Source organism: Hemicordylus capensis, chromosome 16 (genome assembly GCF_027244095.1).
Source record: "Hemicordylus capensis ecotype Gifberg chromosome 16, rHemCap1.1.pri, whole genome shotgun sequence".
Taxonomy (NCBI): Eukaryota; Metazoa; Chordata; class Lepidosauria; order Squamata; family Cordylidae; genus Hemicordylus; species Hemicordylus capensis.
In genome coordinates this window covers 4485808-4502405 of record NC_069672.1, presented here as the reverse complement: position 1 = coordinate 4502405, position 16598 = coordinate 4485808, and the positions used below count along the sequence as shown (strand labels likewise).

Sequence of the window (16598 nt, the reverse complement as noted above, 5' to 3'; positions counted from 1 at the left end):
GCTAGATCGACCAATGGTCAGACTCAGTATATGGCAGCTTGGCTGTCCAGCACTTCCACAATCTTGATTTGGCACCACACAGCTTGCCCTGGGTGGGAGAACAAGCAGGTGTGTGTATTATCAGCTATCGGCAACACCTTGGCAGAACCTTAGGAAGGCCTCCGATGGAAACAGTTCTGCAGCCATGTCTTCTGCTGGCAGATAACCAAGGCTCCGTCCCTAACTTTTCCACCAGGGATGACGTCATTCAAGGCTGCATCTTAGGACCATCTTGTCTGAAATATAAAGCAGCCCAATGGAGACCTTTATCCTCCTTGGAGACACACTCAACCATGATCGGCGTCATCTTGGCTGCTCTGGCGTTGGCCTCTGGGGGTACGATTTGGATGCATGATCAACAGGGAAGACTATTTCTTCATGCAACACAGCTCCCGAGCATGTGATGATGGCCTGAGAAAGACTTTCAAAAAGATTTAGAGAAGGAGAAGGGTATTAGCCATGATAGGCGTAAATTAAGCTGGCACATGTACAGAGGCACTCTACTTCTGAGTGTCAAACGCCGAGCAACAGGGCTATTTCCATTAGGTCTGCTTCTCGGCGGCAACGCACTTTGGGTCAGATTCAGCAAAGCAAGGGGCATGGGAGGATGCCAGAGCTCCATGGATGAGCAGCTGCGTTGCATGTAGAAAACCCCAGGTTCTGTATCTGCCACCTGCAGGCCGGGCTGGGAAAGAGCCCTCCGTGGAACCCTGGAAAACTGCTGCCAGTCCGTGTAGACCAGGGATTCTCAACGTTGGGTCCCCAGATGTTACTGACTTCAACTCCCATTATCCCCGGCCCCAATGGCCTTTGGTTGGGGATTATGGGAGTTGAAGTCCAGTAACATCTGGGGACCCAACGTTGAGAATCCCTGGTGTAGAGAATACTGAGCCAAGTTGGACTTGGCAGTTTCCTATGTCCGTATAGACTAGACAGCTCGTTATGGAGAGGAGAGCTGGTTAGGGGTGTAGCGATAATTGAGTGGGTGGGTTTAAAAACACGGGGTCCCCAGCTCCTGAGGGCCCCCCAGCTCCACCCCACCCTATTTTCTTCATTATCTTCCTCACTGCAAGGGGGCGCCAGGGAGAGGGGTGAACACGGACCCCCTCTCCCCTAGCTATGCCCCTGGAGCTGGTCTTGTGATGGCAAGCATGAATTGCCCCCTTTTCTAAGCTGGGTCTGTCCTGGTTTGCATTTGGATGGGAGACTACATGTGTGAGCACTATCAGTTCTTGGGATGGGGCTGCTCTGGGAAGAGCATCTGTCTGCTTGCATGCAGAAGGTTCCAAGTTCCCTCTCTGGCATCTCTTGGATAGCGCTGGGAGAGCATCCTGCCTGCAGCCTTGGAGAAGCCGCTGCCAGTCTGTGTCGGCAATCCTGAGCTAGATGGACCAAGGGTCTGACTCGGTCGAAGGCAGCTTCCAATGTTCGCATGTCATTCATTCTTGTCTGTGTTCTGCTCACTTTCTTGCTTCTTGAGAGGAATGTGAGGTGGTTGCTGTGAAAATGAGATGGCGGAAGTCAACAGAACGAAGCAGAAACAAAGTTGTTAGAAGGGGGGTAAGATTAGATGGGAGAGGAAGAGGAAGAGGAAAATGATTCAGATTAAGTAGGAAGGGGAGTAAGATTAGATTTGCTTTTTGAGAAAATAAGGTAAGTACTACGTGGCCCTGTTGCCTGGAGGGTTTGGGGTGTGTGGAGGGGGGAGGTTTCCTATGCCGCTGGTGAACCATCCATAGCCCATCGTTTTCTGGATGGGGATGACTCCAGGCAGGCACGGAGCCTGACCGCCAGTGGCCTGTGTGTGGCTGTGGCAGCCCTGCTCACCCCTTCCCCCCTCGTCTGACGTCAGACACGGAGGGCATGTCGGGGCCACGAGGCGCGGCCCCTGATTGGGCGCGGCCCAGGTTCTTTGAACCCACTCACCTGATGGTGGCTCCGCCCCGACTTTAGGCCACCAGATGCTGGTCTAGGAAGCTGCTGCAGGTCTCTAAAATATAATATATCATCATGAATCTCCGCTGGTGGCGCAGTGGTAAAACTGCCGCCCTGTAACCAGAAGGTTGCAAGTTCGATCCTGACCAGGGGCTCAAGGTTGACTCAGCCTTCCATCCTTCCCAGGTCGGTAAAATGAATACCCAGAATGTTGGGGGCAATATGCTAAATCATTGTAAACCGCTTAGAGAGCTTCGGCTATAAAGCGGTATATAAATGTAAGTGCTATTGCTATTGCTAAGTGCTATATTTTATAATCTGATTTTATTGGAATACTACAGAGCTAAGTGGACCAATGGTCTGACACAGTAAACTGCAGTTCTCTGGAGGATTGGGCCTTGGCTCTGTGGAAGAGCACCTGCTCTGCACGCAGGAGGTCCCAGGTTCAATCCCTGGCAGCATCTCCAGGTAGGGCTGGGAAAGACCCCTGCGTGGAACCTCAGAGAAGCTGCTGCCAGTCAGTGTAGACAGTACTGAGCTAGATGGTCTGTATTCATATACTGACTATATGGTCAGTATACCAGCCACCCAACGCTATTAACTGGGGGAAATATCTTAGAGGGTTGGTGCTATTTTCTGTAACCAAAGAATAGATTGGTTCCTTTGAGAGTGATTCATAATCGAATCATAGAATGTTGGGACAGCTGGGTTGGCGGTCTTCTGGCCCAACTCCCTGTTTGGTGCATCTCTGACAGGCGTTTCTCCAGCCTAGCCTACTTTGCAGGGTTGTTGTGAGGACAAACATAACCATGTACAGAACTCTGGGCGGCTCCTTGGAGGAAAAGTGGGCTAGATGGGGGGAATAGAAAGCTAGACATTTTGCGACCTCTGCTGTTGTCAGTTTGCAATGCTGAATCCTCAGTCATCTCCTCCTCCCTCGCAGCCTTCAGTTGTGGGGTTCCGACCTACCAGCCCAACCTTTCCAGAGTAGTTGGAGGGGATGATGCCAGAGCCAACAGCTGGCCGTGGCAGGTGAGTGGCTTTTCTTGGAGCGATCATCTGCCTCCCTGCCCTAGTAGTGGCTACCTGAACACCTTTACCTTCAGGAGGATGGAACCAGCATCCTCGGACATGCCAGACATCAGCCCAGCTGGTGTGATCATTGTACCGGGGGGAAAGCCAAAGATTTGCACAACTGGAGGGAAATTCCATTTGAAACTCGTGGGACGTGCAGCAGTTGTGCACTGGTGCATAAGTCTGCTTGACGTAGCACAACACTAGTCTGGAACAAAAGTGGCAGACATGTGTCCCTGACACTAGGGAGGTCCCTGAAATTTGCATGAATCGATTCAAATTTGAAAGGGATTCGAATCTATTCGATTTGGAACCATTGGACAGGGTGGCGATTCATTCGAATCGATTTGAGTTTGGGGGATTTGAATCGCCCAAATTAGATTCGAAGTTGAATGAATTCGAATCGATTTGAATGAATCTCCGCTCTAGTCAATGGTTCCAAATCGAATCGATTCAAATTTGATTCGGATTTGAATTGATTCATGCCAATTTTGTGCACATCCCTAACTGACTCAACAGTTGTAGTGCCTCACCCATCCTTAGTAGTTAGGATGACAGCCCATGACTGCCAGGCTCACCATTTGATGCACCCATTTCCCAGGCCTCCCTTCAGTACTCTTCCAGTGGCACATGGCGTCACACCTGCGGAGGGACCCTCATAGCGACCAACTGGGTCATGACAGCCGCACACTGCATCAGGTACGTCCAAACCAAAATTTTGCTGTTGCATCTGAAATCTGGGGATTCTGGCCAGCTGCAAATGCAGTCATCCAAGCCGAAGGTTTCCTCCCCAAATCTGTTTTAGGATGAGTGGCTGACATCCAGACTGTTCCTCAACAGTACTACCCTAAAGGACCCCTTAAATTGGACTCCCATCAAGTAATTTAATCCAAATGTCAGCCGATGTGGTCTACTCAATTAAATCACTGGCGGAGACAGGTTAGGCTCTGAGATGTAATTAAAATCAGGAATGTTGCCAGGCACTGTAGGATGGAGAGCTGGACTTGTAGTACCAAGCATGAATTGTCCGCTTTGCTAAGCAGCATCCACCCTGGTTTGCATTTGAATGGGAGACTACATGTGAGAAGATATTCCCCTTATGGGGCTGCTCTGGGAAGAGCACCTGCATGCTAGCATGCAAAAGGTTCCAAGTTTCCTCCCTGGCATCTCCAGACAGAGAGACTCCTGCCTGCAACCCTGGAGAAGCTGCTACCAGCCTGTGTAGACAATCCTGAGCTAGATGGACCAAGGGTCTGACTCAGTATATAGCCGCTTCCTATGTTCCTTTGTACTTAAAAGATATGGGGCCCAGGCCCATAGCTTGCCACCCCACCCACCACACCCCACCCACACATTTTGAAAATTAAACCTTTTCATGCTCTCCAATGCTCTCAGTTTTTGAAGGCATTAATCACCAATGCATCTACCAATGTCAGGCAATGGAGAGGACCAGGGCACTAAAGAATTGATCCAGGGCAAATGCCCAGATGGCCCAATGCTGTCAATGTCCCTGGTTAAAATACTTATCCCTGCTCTTCTATGTAAAACCAGAGGCACTTGCAGTAGTGAAACAGAAATATACACAGAATCCCTCCGTCTGCCGGACAATCTATTGGTTTATCCTCACTTTCAGATACTGTGTGATGGCACATGACGCATGGCCTATGTCCCTGGATGAGAGACCCCACCTTGAATTCCACAAGGGAAGAAAAATGGCTTTAAAATGAAATAAATCGTTTACTCTGCAAATAGATCACCCTCCATTAAAAAAAAAACCCAGATGTTCACCAGGCGAAATGACACACTCGACAGTGAGAACTGTGAGAAATTTGATCACAACGGGAGATCAGAACACAGATACATCTGTGTGTGTGTGTGTTTGGATGAAGAGCTCTCTGATGTACCTTCCCACTCTAAAATTACACGATTCTACGATCCTAAGCTACAGGGCTGCCTGATCAATTCTTGGTTTTTCCTATTTCTCCAGTTCTTCTCGGACCTATCGTGTGTACCTGGGCAAGTACAACCTCACGGCCAGCGAGAAAGGATCCGTGGCTGCTACTCCAGCAAAGATCATTGTTCATCCTAACTGGGACTCCAGCAGGGTTTCTAATGGGTAACTTGGAAGCCGTTATTTCCCCCTCATCAAGGGGTTGGAAACTAGAGTTGCCGAGGGAGGGCGGGGGAGGAGACCTTTTAAAAACTTCTGGGCCACTTGCCAGAAGAATCAGCTAATGTTTCCCATTTTCTGAGTAAACATGAGCTGCATTATTTTAATTTAGTGTGCTTGCACCACTTTTGTAAGCCACACATGCACACTTCTCCTCTCTCAGTGAGGAGAGCTGGTCTCAGTGTGGAGAGCTGGTCTTGTGGTAGCAAGCATGACTTGTTCCCATAGCTAAGCAGGGTCTGCCCTGGTTGCATATGAATGGGAGACTTGATGTGTGAGCACTGCAAGAGATTCCCCTCAGGGGATGGAGCCGCTCTGGGAAGAGCAGAAGGTTCCAAGTTCCCTCCCTGGCTTCTTCAAGATAGGGCTAAGAGAGAGTCCTGCCTGCAGCCTTGGAGAAGCCGCTGCCAGTCTGTGAAGACAATACTGAGCTAGATGGATCAAGGGTCTGACTCAGTATATGGCAGTTTCCTAGGTTCCTATGTTAAGCAGAGCGAAGTGGTGGAAGACTGAATCTTGTATGGGGGTTGTGTTTCCATCTACCTCCATGTGCAAACCTTGAAACCAAGAGTGAAGGCAGGTCTCAAATCCGGACATAAGAGCTGCAGTTTGTAAATCCAGGGAGTTTGAGATATTTGTTAAACCTTTTTTAAGACCGTGTAACAACGATGAAATATGCATATTGCTTTATTTTATTGTCCTCATTGAACAGAATAATGGGAACAAATTCCACTCTGCCTTCACCCTTTTCCTAAAAGGTAAGGTAAAGTGTGCCATCAAGTCAATTTCGACTCCTGGTGCCCCATGAGCCCTGAGGTTGTCTTTGGTAGAATACAGGAGGGGTTGACCATTGCCTCCTCCCGCACAGTATGAAATGATGCCTTTCAGCATCTTCCTATATCACTGCTGCCCAATATAGGTGTTTCCCATAGTCTGGGAAACATACCAGCAGGGATTTGAACTGGCAACCTTCTGCTTGTTAGTCAAGCATTTCCTGCTGTACCACTTAAGGTGCCTCCCATAAGTAAAAGGGACTTCTTTTTTTAAAAAAATGGAAGTTGAAATATTCTTGAGGGGCCTGAAATATCCCCAAAGGGACCTGGTAACTCCTCAGACATTTCAAAGAAGTGCAACCAGCCAAATAAGAAAAGTATCTGTGCATTTGGTTGGCGGTGGTTCGTGTCTGAAAGGGTTCCAAGAAGTGGCCAGAAATTCCTGCCCACAGGTAATATGGAAAGAGGGATTTGAAAGTGAATTGAGAACGCAGGAGGCATCTAGCAGGACTGTCAATCCATTTGAGAATGTTTAGAGGGCTGCTGACCAGAAAACCACCCAGAGACGTAAGTTTTGGGCGGTATAAAAATATGTAAAATAAATAAATAAATAATCAACCCATTAAATTTAAATGAATTTGCATATCACCTGAAATAACAATATGCTAACTTGGCAAAGAGGCACCTTTTAACGTGGTGATTCTCTTTTATTTAGCAGGGGTAGAGTAACTGGCCCTCTCCACCCCCAGCACAGTATCTCCAGTGACTGTTGCTGGTGCCTATCCTATGTTTCTTTTTTTAATTGTGAGCCCTTTGAGGACAGGGATCCATCTTATTTATTTATTATTTCTCTGTATAAACTGCCCTGAGCCATTTCTGGAAGGGCGGTACAGAAATCGAATAAATAATAATAATAAATAATAATATTTCTTTAGCAATTTGCCTTCACTGTCCAAGAGGCTTTATAAGAATACAATCCATGTTGGATGTGTGTACTTCTAAAGCTGTGTGTGTGTGTGTGTGTGTGTGTGTGTGTGTGTGTGTGTGTGTGTGTGTGTGTGTGTGTTGCTCTCCAGCAGTGTTCACTTTAATTTTTTTCATCTGTGTGCGGAATGAGTTTTGTTCTGGGCGGCAGTATCAAGGCAGTATTTGCACACAAACATTCAGAGTGGGACCTTCCTGATTCAGCCTTAGGATCCTCCTAACCTGATTCAACCTTAGGATCTACATTTAACTGAGCGGACATCAAAAAACATGTGAGTGGGAGCACATGCGCAGGCCTTAGAGGGAACACCGCTCTGCACCCCCACTTCCCACCAGAGCCCCGGCTCAAAGGAGGTCTCATGGCTAAGGCTGAAGAGGAGAAAGGAAGAGGGTCCCAGGGAGTCCTGTGCCTTAGTGTTCATGCGCCTGCCTTTAAATGCATGCACATTAAACTCAAGCTTAATCTAGAAATGGGGGTGGGATGTAGATGAACTCTGGAAATAGGAGGATGGAGCTGGAACTGAAAGCACAAAGACACTTGTGCACATGCGCAGGCACCTTTCCAAAAGGTGGAACTATTGCCCTGAGTGACCAGAAAATGGGGTCTGCCCTGGTGAGCAGGTGGAACGCAGCTCCTGGCTTCTCATGGCTGTCCTTCTCTCCCGATCCCCTCCAGGAATGACATCGCACTGATCAAGCTGGCAGAACACGTCACCCTGAGTGACCAGATCCAACCAGCGTGCCTCCCACAGGCCAACAGCATCTTAGCCAATAACTTTGCATGTTATGTGACGGGATGGGGAAGACTCATAAGTAAGTGCAGACCCTCCGACATTTCATTGAGGAAAATAGAGACGTGCCTGTGTATGTACAGGGATGTGCAGCCAAGCTACTTGGGAGGTGTGGGCAACATGCTTTTTTTTTTTTTTTTTTGCTCCAGAATTCAAATCACAACCCAACAGATCCAATGATACAATAAATGCCCCCCCCCCCCCCGGAAAGCATGAGGAATGAAATATATTAACTTTACGGATGGATGGATGGATGGATGGATGGAGTGCCGTCAAGTTAGTGACCACATAGATAGATTTCCTCCAGGATGATCTGTCTTCAGCTTGGCCGTTAAGGTCTCTCAGTGGTGCATTCATTGCTGTCATAATCCACCTTGGTTGTCCTCTTCTTCTCTTTCCTTCAACTTTCCCCAGCATTATAGACTTCTCAAGGGAGCTGGGTCTTCTCATGGGTCTTCTCATGGAATCATATAGAAATAGGAATATAAATTGATCGTATGAATTTAAAATACTGATAAAACATGAGAGACACTAAATAACATCCAATCAAAAAAGAACTTAAGAACATAAGAACAGTCCTGTTGGATCAGGTCCAAGGCCTATCTAGTGCAGCATCCTGTTTCGCACAGTGGCCCACCAGATGCCTCTGATAAGTCCACAGGCAAGAGCTGAGGTCATGCCCTCTTTCCTGCTGTTGCTCCCCTGTAACTGGTATTAAGAGGCATCGTGCCTCTGAGGCTGGAGAAGGCCCACAGAGAACAGACTAGTAGCCATTGATAGACCTGTCCTCCATGAATCTGTCTAAGCCCCTTTTAAAGCCATCCAAGCTGGTGGCCATCACCACATCCCGTGGCAAAGAATTCCATAGATTTAATTATATGCTGTGTGAAAAAGTACTTCCTCTTGTAGGTCCTAAATTTCCCGACCTTCAGTTTCATGGGATGACCCCCGGTTCTAGTGTTGTGTGTGAGAGAGAAATTTCTCTCTGTCCACCCTCTCCACTCCATGCATAATTTTATACACCCTGATCATGTCTCCCCTTAGTCACCTCTTCTCCAAGGTAAAGAGCCCCAGATGCTGTAGCCTAGCCTCATAAGGAAGGTACTCCAGGCCCCTGATCATCTTGCTTGCCCTCTTCTGCGCCTTTCCCAGTTCTACAATATCCCTCTTATGATATGGTGACCAAAGCTGTACGCAGTACTCCAGATGTGGCCACACCGTAGATTTCTATCAGGGCATGATAATATTACCATTTTTATTTTCAGTCTCCCTCCTAATGATGCCTAGCACGAGAACCATATAGTCCATAATATATACCAAAATGACAGCAACCCGGTGATAAGCTGTTCCAAACCTCTTCATCAAGAATCCATGTATAAGTTTGTGTTGTTTCTCATAAACATCAACAATATCTTCACTGTGATTAAAGAACAGTGTTGATAAAACTTTAGGAAACATGGAATGAATCCTTTTCATAAGGAACTTCAATATCTTCTCTTGTGAGATAATATGTCCAGATTCTTTCTTTCTTTCTTTCTTTCTATCTATCTATCTATCTATCTATATTTTACATTTTATATCCCGGTCTTCCTCCAAGGAGCCCAGAGCAGTGTACTACAGACTTAAGTTTCTCCTCACAACAACCCTGTGAAGTAGATTAGGCTGAGAGAGAAATGACTGGCCCAGAGTCACCCAGCAAGTCTCATGGCTGAACGGGGATTTGAACTCGGGTCTCCCCGGTCCTAGTCCAGCACTCTAACCACTACACCACGCTGGCCACCTTATTCCTAAAATAGGTGTCTGGGATTGAGTGTTAGTGAGTGTCTCTCATGTTTTATCCATATTTTTCCTTTGTAGGATCAATTTTTATTCCTATATCTACATGATTCCATGAATTATAATACAGTCAAAATTAATATATTTAATTTTTCATGCTTTTTTTTTTTTGCATTTATTGCATCATTGGATCTGTTGGGTTGTGATTTGATTTCTTTGTTTCAGATCCTTTAATGCTCATTGTGGGGTTCCGTTTGCCCCCGGACAAATGAGGCAGGAACCCCTTGCTTTAATGACCTAGTCAGCAACTGCTTTCCCTAGAAGACTATCTTAGGAGGACTGGAAGCAGTGGAAATGGCCCCACCAGTCACGCCTCCTTCCCTCTTCTGGGTTTGCCATTGAGAGCATCACTCAGGGGCCGGATTCTGCCTGGGAGCCACCAGTTGTTAGCCCTGTCTAAAGATGATACTCTCATGTGTCATACAGACTGCGCGTAATTAGTAAAATCAGTGGAGATCGCAATCCTAATGTTGAAAACATGCCAGTCTCTTGACCTCACAAGTCTCTTGCTTTGGGTCACTTCCAGCCAACGGTCCCTCCCCGCAAGTCCTGCAGCAGGGCCGTCTGCTTGTGGTGGACCACGCAACCTGTTCCAAGTCCGGCTGGTGGGGCAGCACGGTGAAAACCAACATGGTGTGTGCTGGGGGTGATGGCAAGATTTCCAGCTGCAATGTGAGTATCAGCCGCTTCCGCCCAATTCTGCAACCAGAGACACCATATCCCGCAATGGGAATAAATCCGGCACAAGTTCCAGATGTGCAGTGAAAAATTTACAGGGGCGGCCCTTTTGTGAGGCAGAGTGAGGCAGTTGCCTCAGGTGGCAGATTGTTGGGGTATGATTGGGTGGCGAGATAGCCCCGCTGCTGTGATTGGAGGAGCTCTTCCAGTCCAGAATCATGGAATGTTCAGGTTGGAAGGGACCTTGGACCCTGTCGACAGATGGCTGTCCTGCTTCTGTTTGAGAACCTCCAGTAAATGGGAGCCCACCACAGTTTGAGGCAGCCTGTTCCACTGTCTAATGCAGTGGATCCCAACCAGGGTTCCTCCAGATGTTGCTGAGCTGTAACTACAGCGACCATAAATTGTAGCTGAGAATGATGGGAGTTGTAGTTCAGCAACATCTGGAGGAAGCCTCATTGGGAATCACTGGTCTAATGGCTCTTACAGTCAGGAAATCCCTCCTCTTGTCTAGCCTGAATCTGATTCCTTCCCATTTTGGTCTTGCCCTCAGGGAGAGAGCAGGCCCACTCCTTCTTCTATGGGGCAGACCTTCCGACTGCCCTATAATATCCCCCCACTTAATGCCTCCTATCTCAGCACCCTCTCTTGTGGGCTTTCTCAAGATGGCACAGCTGTGGCACAGGCGATTCTGCGGATCAGAAACAGCAAGTCTCACCCGTTAGGTTGAGGTCTAGTTAGGAGAGCTGGTCTTGTGGTAGCAAGCATGAGTTGTCCTCAGGGGCATATCTAGGGTGGGGCAGGCAGGGAACGTGCCCCGGGCGCCACTTGAAGGGGGCGCCATTTCTTAAAATTAATTTTTTTTAAAAAGCCTGCCAAAAACAAAATGGCCACCGCGCATGCTCAAATGGCCTCTGTGAGGCCCTAGCCATACCAGGCCTCACAGAGGCCACTTGAGCATGCATGCTGGCCATTTTGTTTTCAGCTGCCATTTTTTAAAAAAATAAATATTTTTTAAAATGGCCACTACACATGCCAGAGGCCAGCAGGGGGGAGGGGGGACCTTTGCAGACCCCCAGCCACGGCCTTTAGGAAGCCCCCCGAAGGGGCTACAGGTAAATTTTTATTTTTTAAAAAAATAATATAATATAAGTCACTGTACACATATTCAGATATGTGACTTGTATGTGACCTTCAGACTTGTATTTTTCAGCTGATATTATGGTAAAGTTATCTGAAAGATGGGTGTCAGATGTTTGGACAGGGGTCACAATTTCAATGCTTGCCCTAGGCGCTATTTTCCCTAGATATGCCTCTGGTTGTCCTCCTTGCTAAGCAGGGTCTGCCCTGGTTGTATTTGAATGGGAGACTACATGTGTGAGCACTGGAAGATATTCCCCTTAGGGGATGGGCTGCTCTGAGAAGAGCATTTGCATGCAGATGGTTCCAGGTTCCCTCCCTGGCAGCATCTCCAAGATAGGGCTGAGAGAGATTCCTGCCTGCAACCTCGGAGAAGCTGCTGCCAGTCTGTGTAGACAATTCTGAGCTAGATGGACCAAGGGTCTGACTCAGTAAATGGCAGCTTCCTGTGTTCCTATGTATGCACATTTCAAACTAAGCACTTGGGCACACAGATTCCTAGCTGAGCACCTATTGCATTTGTGTGTGTGTGTGAAAGGAAATCAAAATCTGCCTTGTTGTTTGTAGGGGGATTCAGGGGGTCCGCTCAACTGCAAGTCGTCTGGCAAGTGGGAAGTCCATGGTGTCGTCAGTTTTGGTTCTGCTCTTGGCTGCAATTACTACCAGAAGCCGTCCGTTTTCACTCGTGTCTCTGCTTTTAACACCTGGATTGCTGAGGTGAGTGATAAATCTTGTGCCGTGGCCCTTCTCACTACTTAAAATGGATGCAGCTCTAAGAGTCTACTTCAGCCAGGCAAAACATTTTGGCAGGGTAGAAATGATGGGGACACTTGCCTTTCTACTACAGCCTATGGATGCTTTCAAAATTCTTCTTAAATAAATTTATCCCTGGATTCTGGAGTCCCAAATAGCCCACACTGGTTTCCAGAATGGAACTGAATCTGATGGAGGATTAGGATTCTACTGGAGGATTCCTGATGAGCTAGGCTTAAGTTCATCAGGAATCCTGCATTGTTCAGAATTCTAATGAAGGATCCCTGATGTGTTAGGATTAAGTTCATCTGGAATCCTACATTGTTCAGAATTCTAATGGAGGATTCCTGATGTCCTAGGATTAAGTTCATCTGGAATCCTGAAGAATTCTAATGAAGGATCCCTCATGTGCTTAGATTAAGCTCATCAGGAAGCCAGAATTCTACTGGAGGATTCCTGATGTGCTAGGATTAAGTTCATCAGGAATCCTCATTGTTCAGAATTCTAATGGAGGATTCTTAATTAATAAAATATTACATCCATCAGGAATCTTCCTTATCCCATTTTTTTCCAGTCCTGAACCTTTAACAAAGGACTGGGCATGTTTGCCACAGTGTGCCACAGTTTTCACTTGTCAGCACGGCTACGGTTGGCAAAGGAGTATGTGTGCATATCAATAAAACACCGCACAGAAAGCATCCTGGCATAATCATGCATGGTCCTATATGGAGACTGCTTTTTTGCAATGTTTTATCAAAGGGCACATATGAAGTAGAGAGGAACGGGAATGGCAAACTATATGTACTCCACTTCCAGGATTAATGTTACACATTTTCTTAACAAAAACCAGAATTCAGCATGAGTGGAACTGCAGGCAGAGCAAACTCACAGAAAAATAAAGAAACAGAATTAGGCTTCTCTCATCCTTAGCACAGGCTGGACTTCTCAGATGGTCCTCAGGCATTTGCCACACTTTCTCCCTTCTCCATGCACACCCATCTGGATTAAGATATGATCCAGATGGGTCAAACCTTGATCCAAAGGAGGTGTGTGTGGACATAGACAAAATGACCTGGACTAAACAGGGGAGGCCAAGAAATGCAGATTGATCCTTTTTTGCCAGTTGAAATGACATCTGACATTTTCCACAGGTGATGGCCAAATATTAACTGAAGAATCACCGGGAACCACGAGAAACTGTTGCCGAAACCACCATGAGGGGGGGAAAAAACCTATTGCGAAATAAACAAGAATTGTAAATAAATCATGCAGAAGTTCCAAGGCTAATTCATGGTCATTGTACTTTCCTGACTTGGTCTTATTTGCCCGAAGCGATGCTAAGAACAAATGCTTGTGGTATGTGCTTTGCCTCAAAAGGCCACCACCCCATGAAGACTTAACCCTGGTTTGCCGTTTTTACCTTTAGAAACTCAAACCATGGTGTGGATGGTTTCAGCTTCCGAACATTACCGCAAACCATGAATCAGAATGACGTCTGAACCTACGTACAGTGGCTGACATTCAGATGAATATTGTGTGCACCAAAATATGTTCCAAATATTGATTCCAACGCATTTTGATAATAACTTTTTCAAGGAAATATTTTCACTTGAACACTTAGGGCTTTGGCAAGAATACACATCTCTCTCAGGCAGTCAAGTGAAAATATTCCTTATTTATTTTATTTTATTTATTTAATACATTTCTGTACCACCCAAAACTCAAGTTCTCTGGGCAGTTTACAAAACCTTTTTCTTTCCTTGAAAAAGATATTATCAAAATGTGCTGGAATCAATATTTTTTCATCAGCCGTTCTCATATTGTTTTGGAACCATCTCTGCTGACATGGATCCCTCTATTTCATTTTACCAAAATATGTTCTCCATGCTCAGTGAGGATGGGGTGATTTTTGCTGTTACCTTCTCTGCCCTCCATAGCTCAGTGCCTTCAAGAAATAAAGAGCACCAAATAGATCTGAAAATTCTAACAGAACTCCGACAGATGAGGGATGTATTCCGATAATTCCGACATAATAGAGGCTTCCTGCGGTCGTGTCTGACTAAAACCAACACAATCTGACATAGGCTCACTAGTCATTGTGGAGGATCCACCTGGCTGCTAACATGAGACATGGATCTCCCCCAAAATCACAAGTTTACTCTCTGCCAACAAGCAGACTTTTGTGCTTTAGGCTGAGTCTACCACAACAGCCTTTCAAACCTATGTTGCAGAAACACACTTTGGTAGAGTAGTAAGCAGTGTAAACAGTAAACAGATATTCCCAGACGTTGTGGCCTACAACTCCCATAATCCCCAAGCAAAAGCCATTATGGTGGTCCTTCAGTTTCATGGGATGACCCCTAGTTCTAGTCCATGCAAAGTTTTATACATTTCTATCATGTCAACTCTTTTTCAAACTAAAACATCCCAAATGCTGTAGCCTCAAAAGAAACGTGCTCCAGACCCCTGATCATCTTGGCTGCCCTCTTCTGCACCTTTCCCAGTCATACAATATCCTTCTTAAGCTAGGGTGACCAGAACTGTCTGCAGTACTCCAGATGTAGCTGCACCATAGATTGATACAAGGGCATGATGATGATATAACTTTTATTTTCACCCCCCTTCTTAATGAACCCTAGCATGGAGTTTGCCTTAAAAAAAAAAAAAATCGCTGCCATGCACTGAGTCAACATTTTCGACGAGCTGCCCACCATGACTCCAAGATCTCTCTCCTGGTCAGTCACATGTGAAATTGGGTTTTTTTTGCCCCAATATGCATCACGTTACACTTGCTTACATTGAATTTCATTTGCCATTTAGTCGCCCACTCCCCCAGTTTGGAGAGATCCTTTTGGAGCTGCTCACCATCTGTTTTGGATGTCACTACCCAAAATAGTTGAGTGTCATCTGAAAATTTGGCCGCTTCACTGCTTACCCAAGTTCTAGATCATGTATGAATAAATTACAGATCCTGGGGGTACCCACTTCTTACTTCCCTCCGTTGTGAAAACTGTCCATTGATTCCTACTCTCTATTTCCTGTCCTTCAACCAGTTACCAATCCACACATGAACCTGTCCCCTTATCCCATGACTGCTAAGTTTACTCAATAGCCTTTGGTGGGGAACTTTGTCAAAAGCTTTGTGGAAGTCCAGGTATACTATGTCAACTGGATCACCTTTATCCACATGCCAGTTGACACTCTCAAAGGACTCCAAAAGGTTAGTGAGGCAAAACCTTCCCTTGCAGAAGCCATGCTGCTTTTCCTTCAGCAAGGCCTGTTCTTCTATATGTTTAACAGTTTTGTCCTTAGGTATGTTTTCCATCAATTTACCCTTGAGAATCCACAGTTAGTGCCCTTGCCTCACCATCCCATGAAATCCCTGGTTTGCCTGTTGTACATCTAGAAGCTCAAACCATGGTGTGGATTCTTAGCTATGGTTACCGCTAACCATGGTTTAGCATTACTTCTGAACCTAGGCAGAGATTGTCATCCAGACAAATGTTGTGCACTCGTGAATATGTTCCCCATTTACAGTGAGGGAGGGATGATTTTTGCTGATATCCCTCTTCCCTCTGCAGCCCACTGAGCCTTCAAGAAATATGTCCTTGAGGGTTGGGCTAACCCGCTCTCCCCACAGACCTCGAAGGAGCTCTTCTTGCAGATCATTCCAGAGATTGCACAAGAGCTTCTCAGTATTTCCTTGAGATCTACCCTCCTGTAACTCAAGCCCATTAGATCTAGATTCTCTGTAGCAGCAGAGAACAAAGTATTTGCCTTCTTGATATTTGAACATCCCTTCAGGTACCATATCCCCCACAGTCTTTTATTTTTGAGGCTAGACATACTGTACCCTGTTCTTTGCGTAGGGGAGAATTTGAGTCAACCCCTTATTTTGCAGAGAAACCCAGTTTGATGAGAACAGAGCTCACAGCGGAGATCTGGAGACCATTACTTGAGGCCTAGAACAAGTAGAGGTTTGTTTTAAGAGGTTACAGACATAGAAAGCCTGGTACCCTGTGCTAGCTAGTTCATGATGCAAGGAAGAAGAAGAGAGAACAAAGAAGATGGGAGGGAACTAAGAGTAGCAGTCTAGCAGTCAGACTCGGAGCAGAGACTGAAGAGAAGAGAGAGAACATTGGGGTCAGCCCTACATTTTCTGCCTACACTTCTAATTATGGGTGTTCAGAGTCGATGCTGATGGAATTGCATCTCCAACACTTTCAGTCTTTCCTCTCCCCATGTTCATTTTCCAGATCTTCTTTGTAGTACTCCTCGGAACCCACTTTCTATGTGCAGCTTTAAAATGCCTGGGCAGAAATAACAGCAACTAGATTTCTTCTTCTTCTTCTTCTTTTAACAGTAAGATATGAGCTTACGGACATGCAGAATTCTGTGCTTCCATCCTGAGGCAGAACTGCAGAA

The 16598-nt window shown here is 46.2% G+C and overlaps 1 protein-coding gene across 1 annotated transcript; it reads left to right on the top strand.

Moving 5' to 3' along the window:
• The first annotated feature begins 332 nt into the window (after positions 1 to 332).
• Positions 333 to 12179, top strand: LOC128338614 (chymotrypsin-like elastase family member 2A). Its single transcript, XM_053281335.1, has 8 exons — positions 333 to 375; positions 2918 to 3006; positions 3650 to 3747; positions 5036 to 5153; positions 5977 to 5981; positions 7652 to 7788; positions 10129 to 10274; positions 11988 to 12179. Exons 1-8 carry the CDS (start codon positions 333 to 335, stop codon positions 12177 to 12179), a joined length of 828 nt encoding a protein of 275 aa, XP_053137310.1.
• The last annotated feature ends 4419 nt before the right edge of the window (positions 12180 to 16598 follow it).

What these genes read in the sequence shown, in the direction of transcription:
- LOC128338614 (XM_053281335.1), top strand. Translation starts at nt 333, where the DNA reads ATGATCGGCGTCATCTTGGCTGCTCTGGCGTTGGCCTCTGGGG. An exon ending in ACAGCCGCACACTGCATCAG is followed by an intron (nt 3,748 to 5,035) that starts GTACGTCCAAAC and finishes CTATTTCTCCAG; the next exon opens with TTCTTCTCGGACCTATCGTG. An exon ending in GCAAGATTTCCAGCTGCAAT is followed by an intron (nt 10,275 to 11,987) that starts GTGAGTATCAGC and finishes TGTTGTTTGTAG; the next exon opens with GGGGATTCAGGGGGTCCGCT.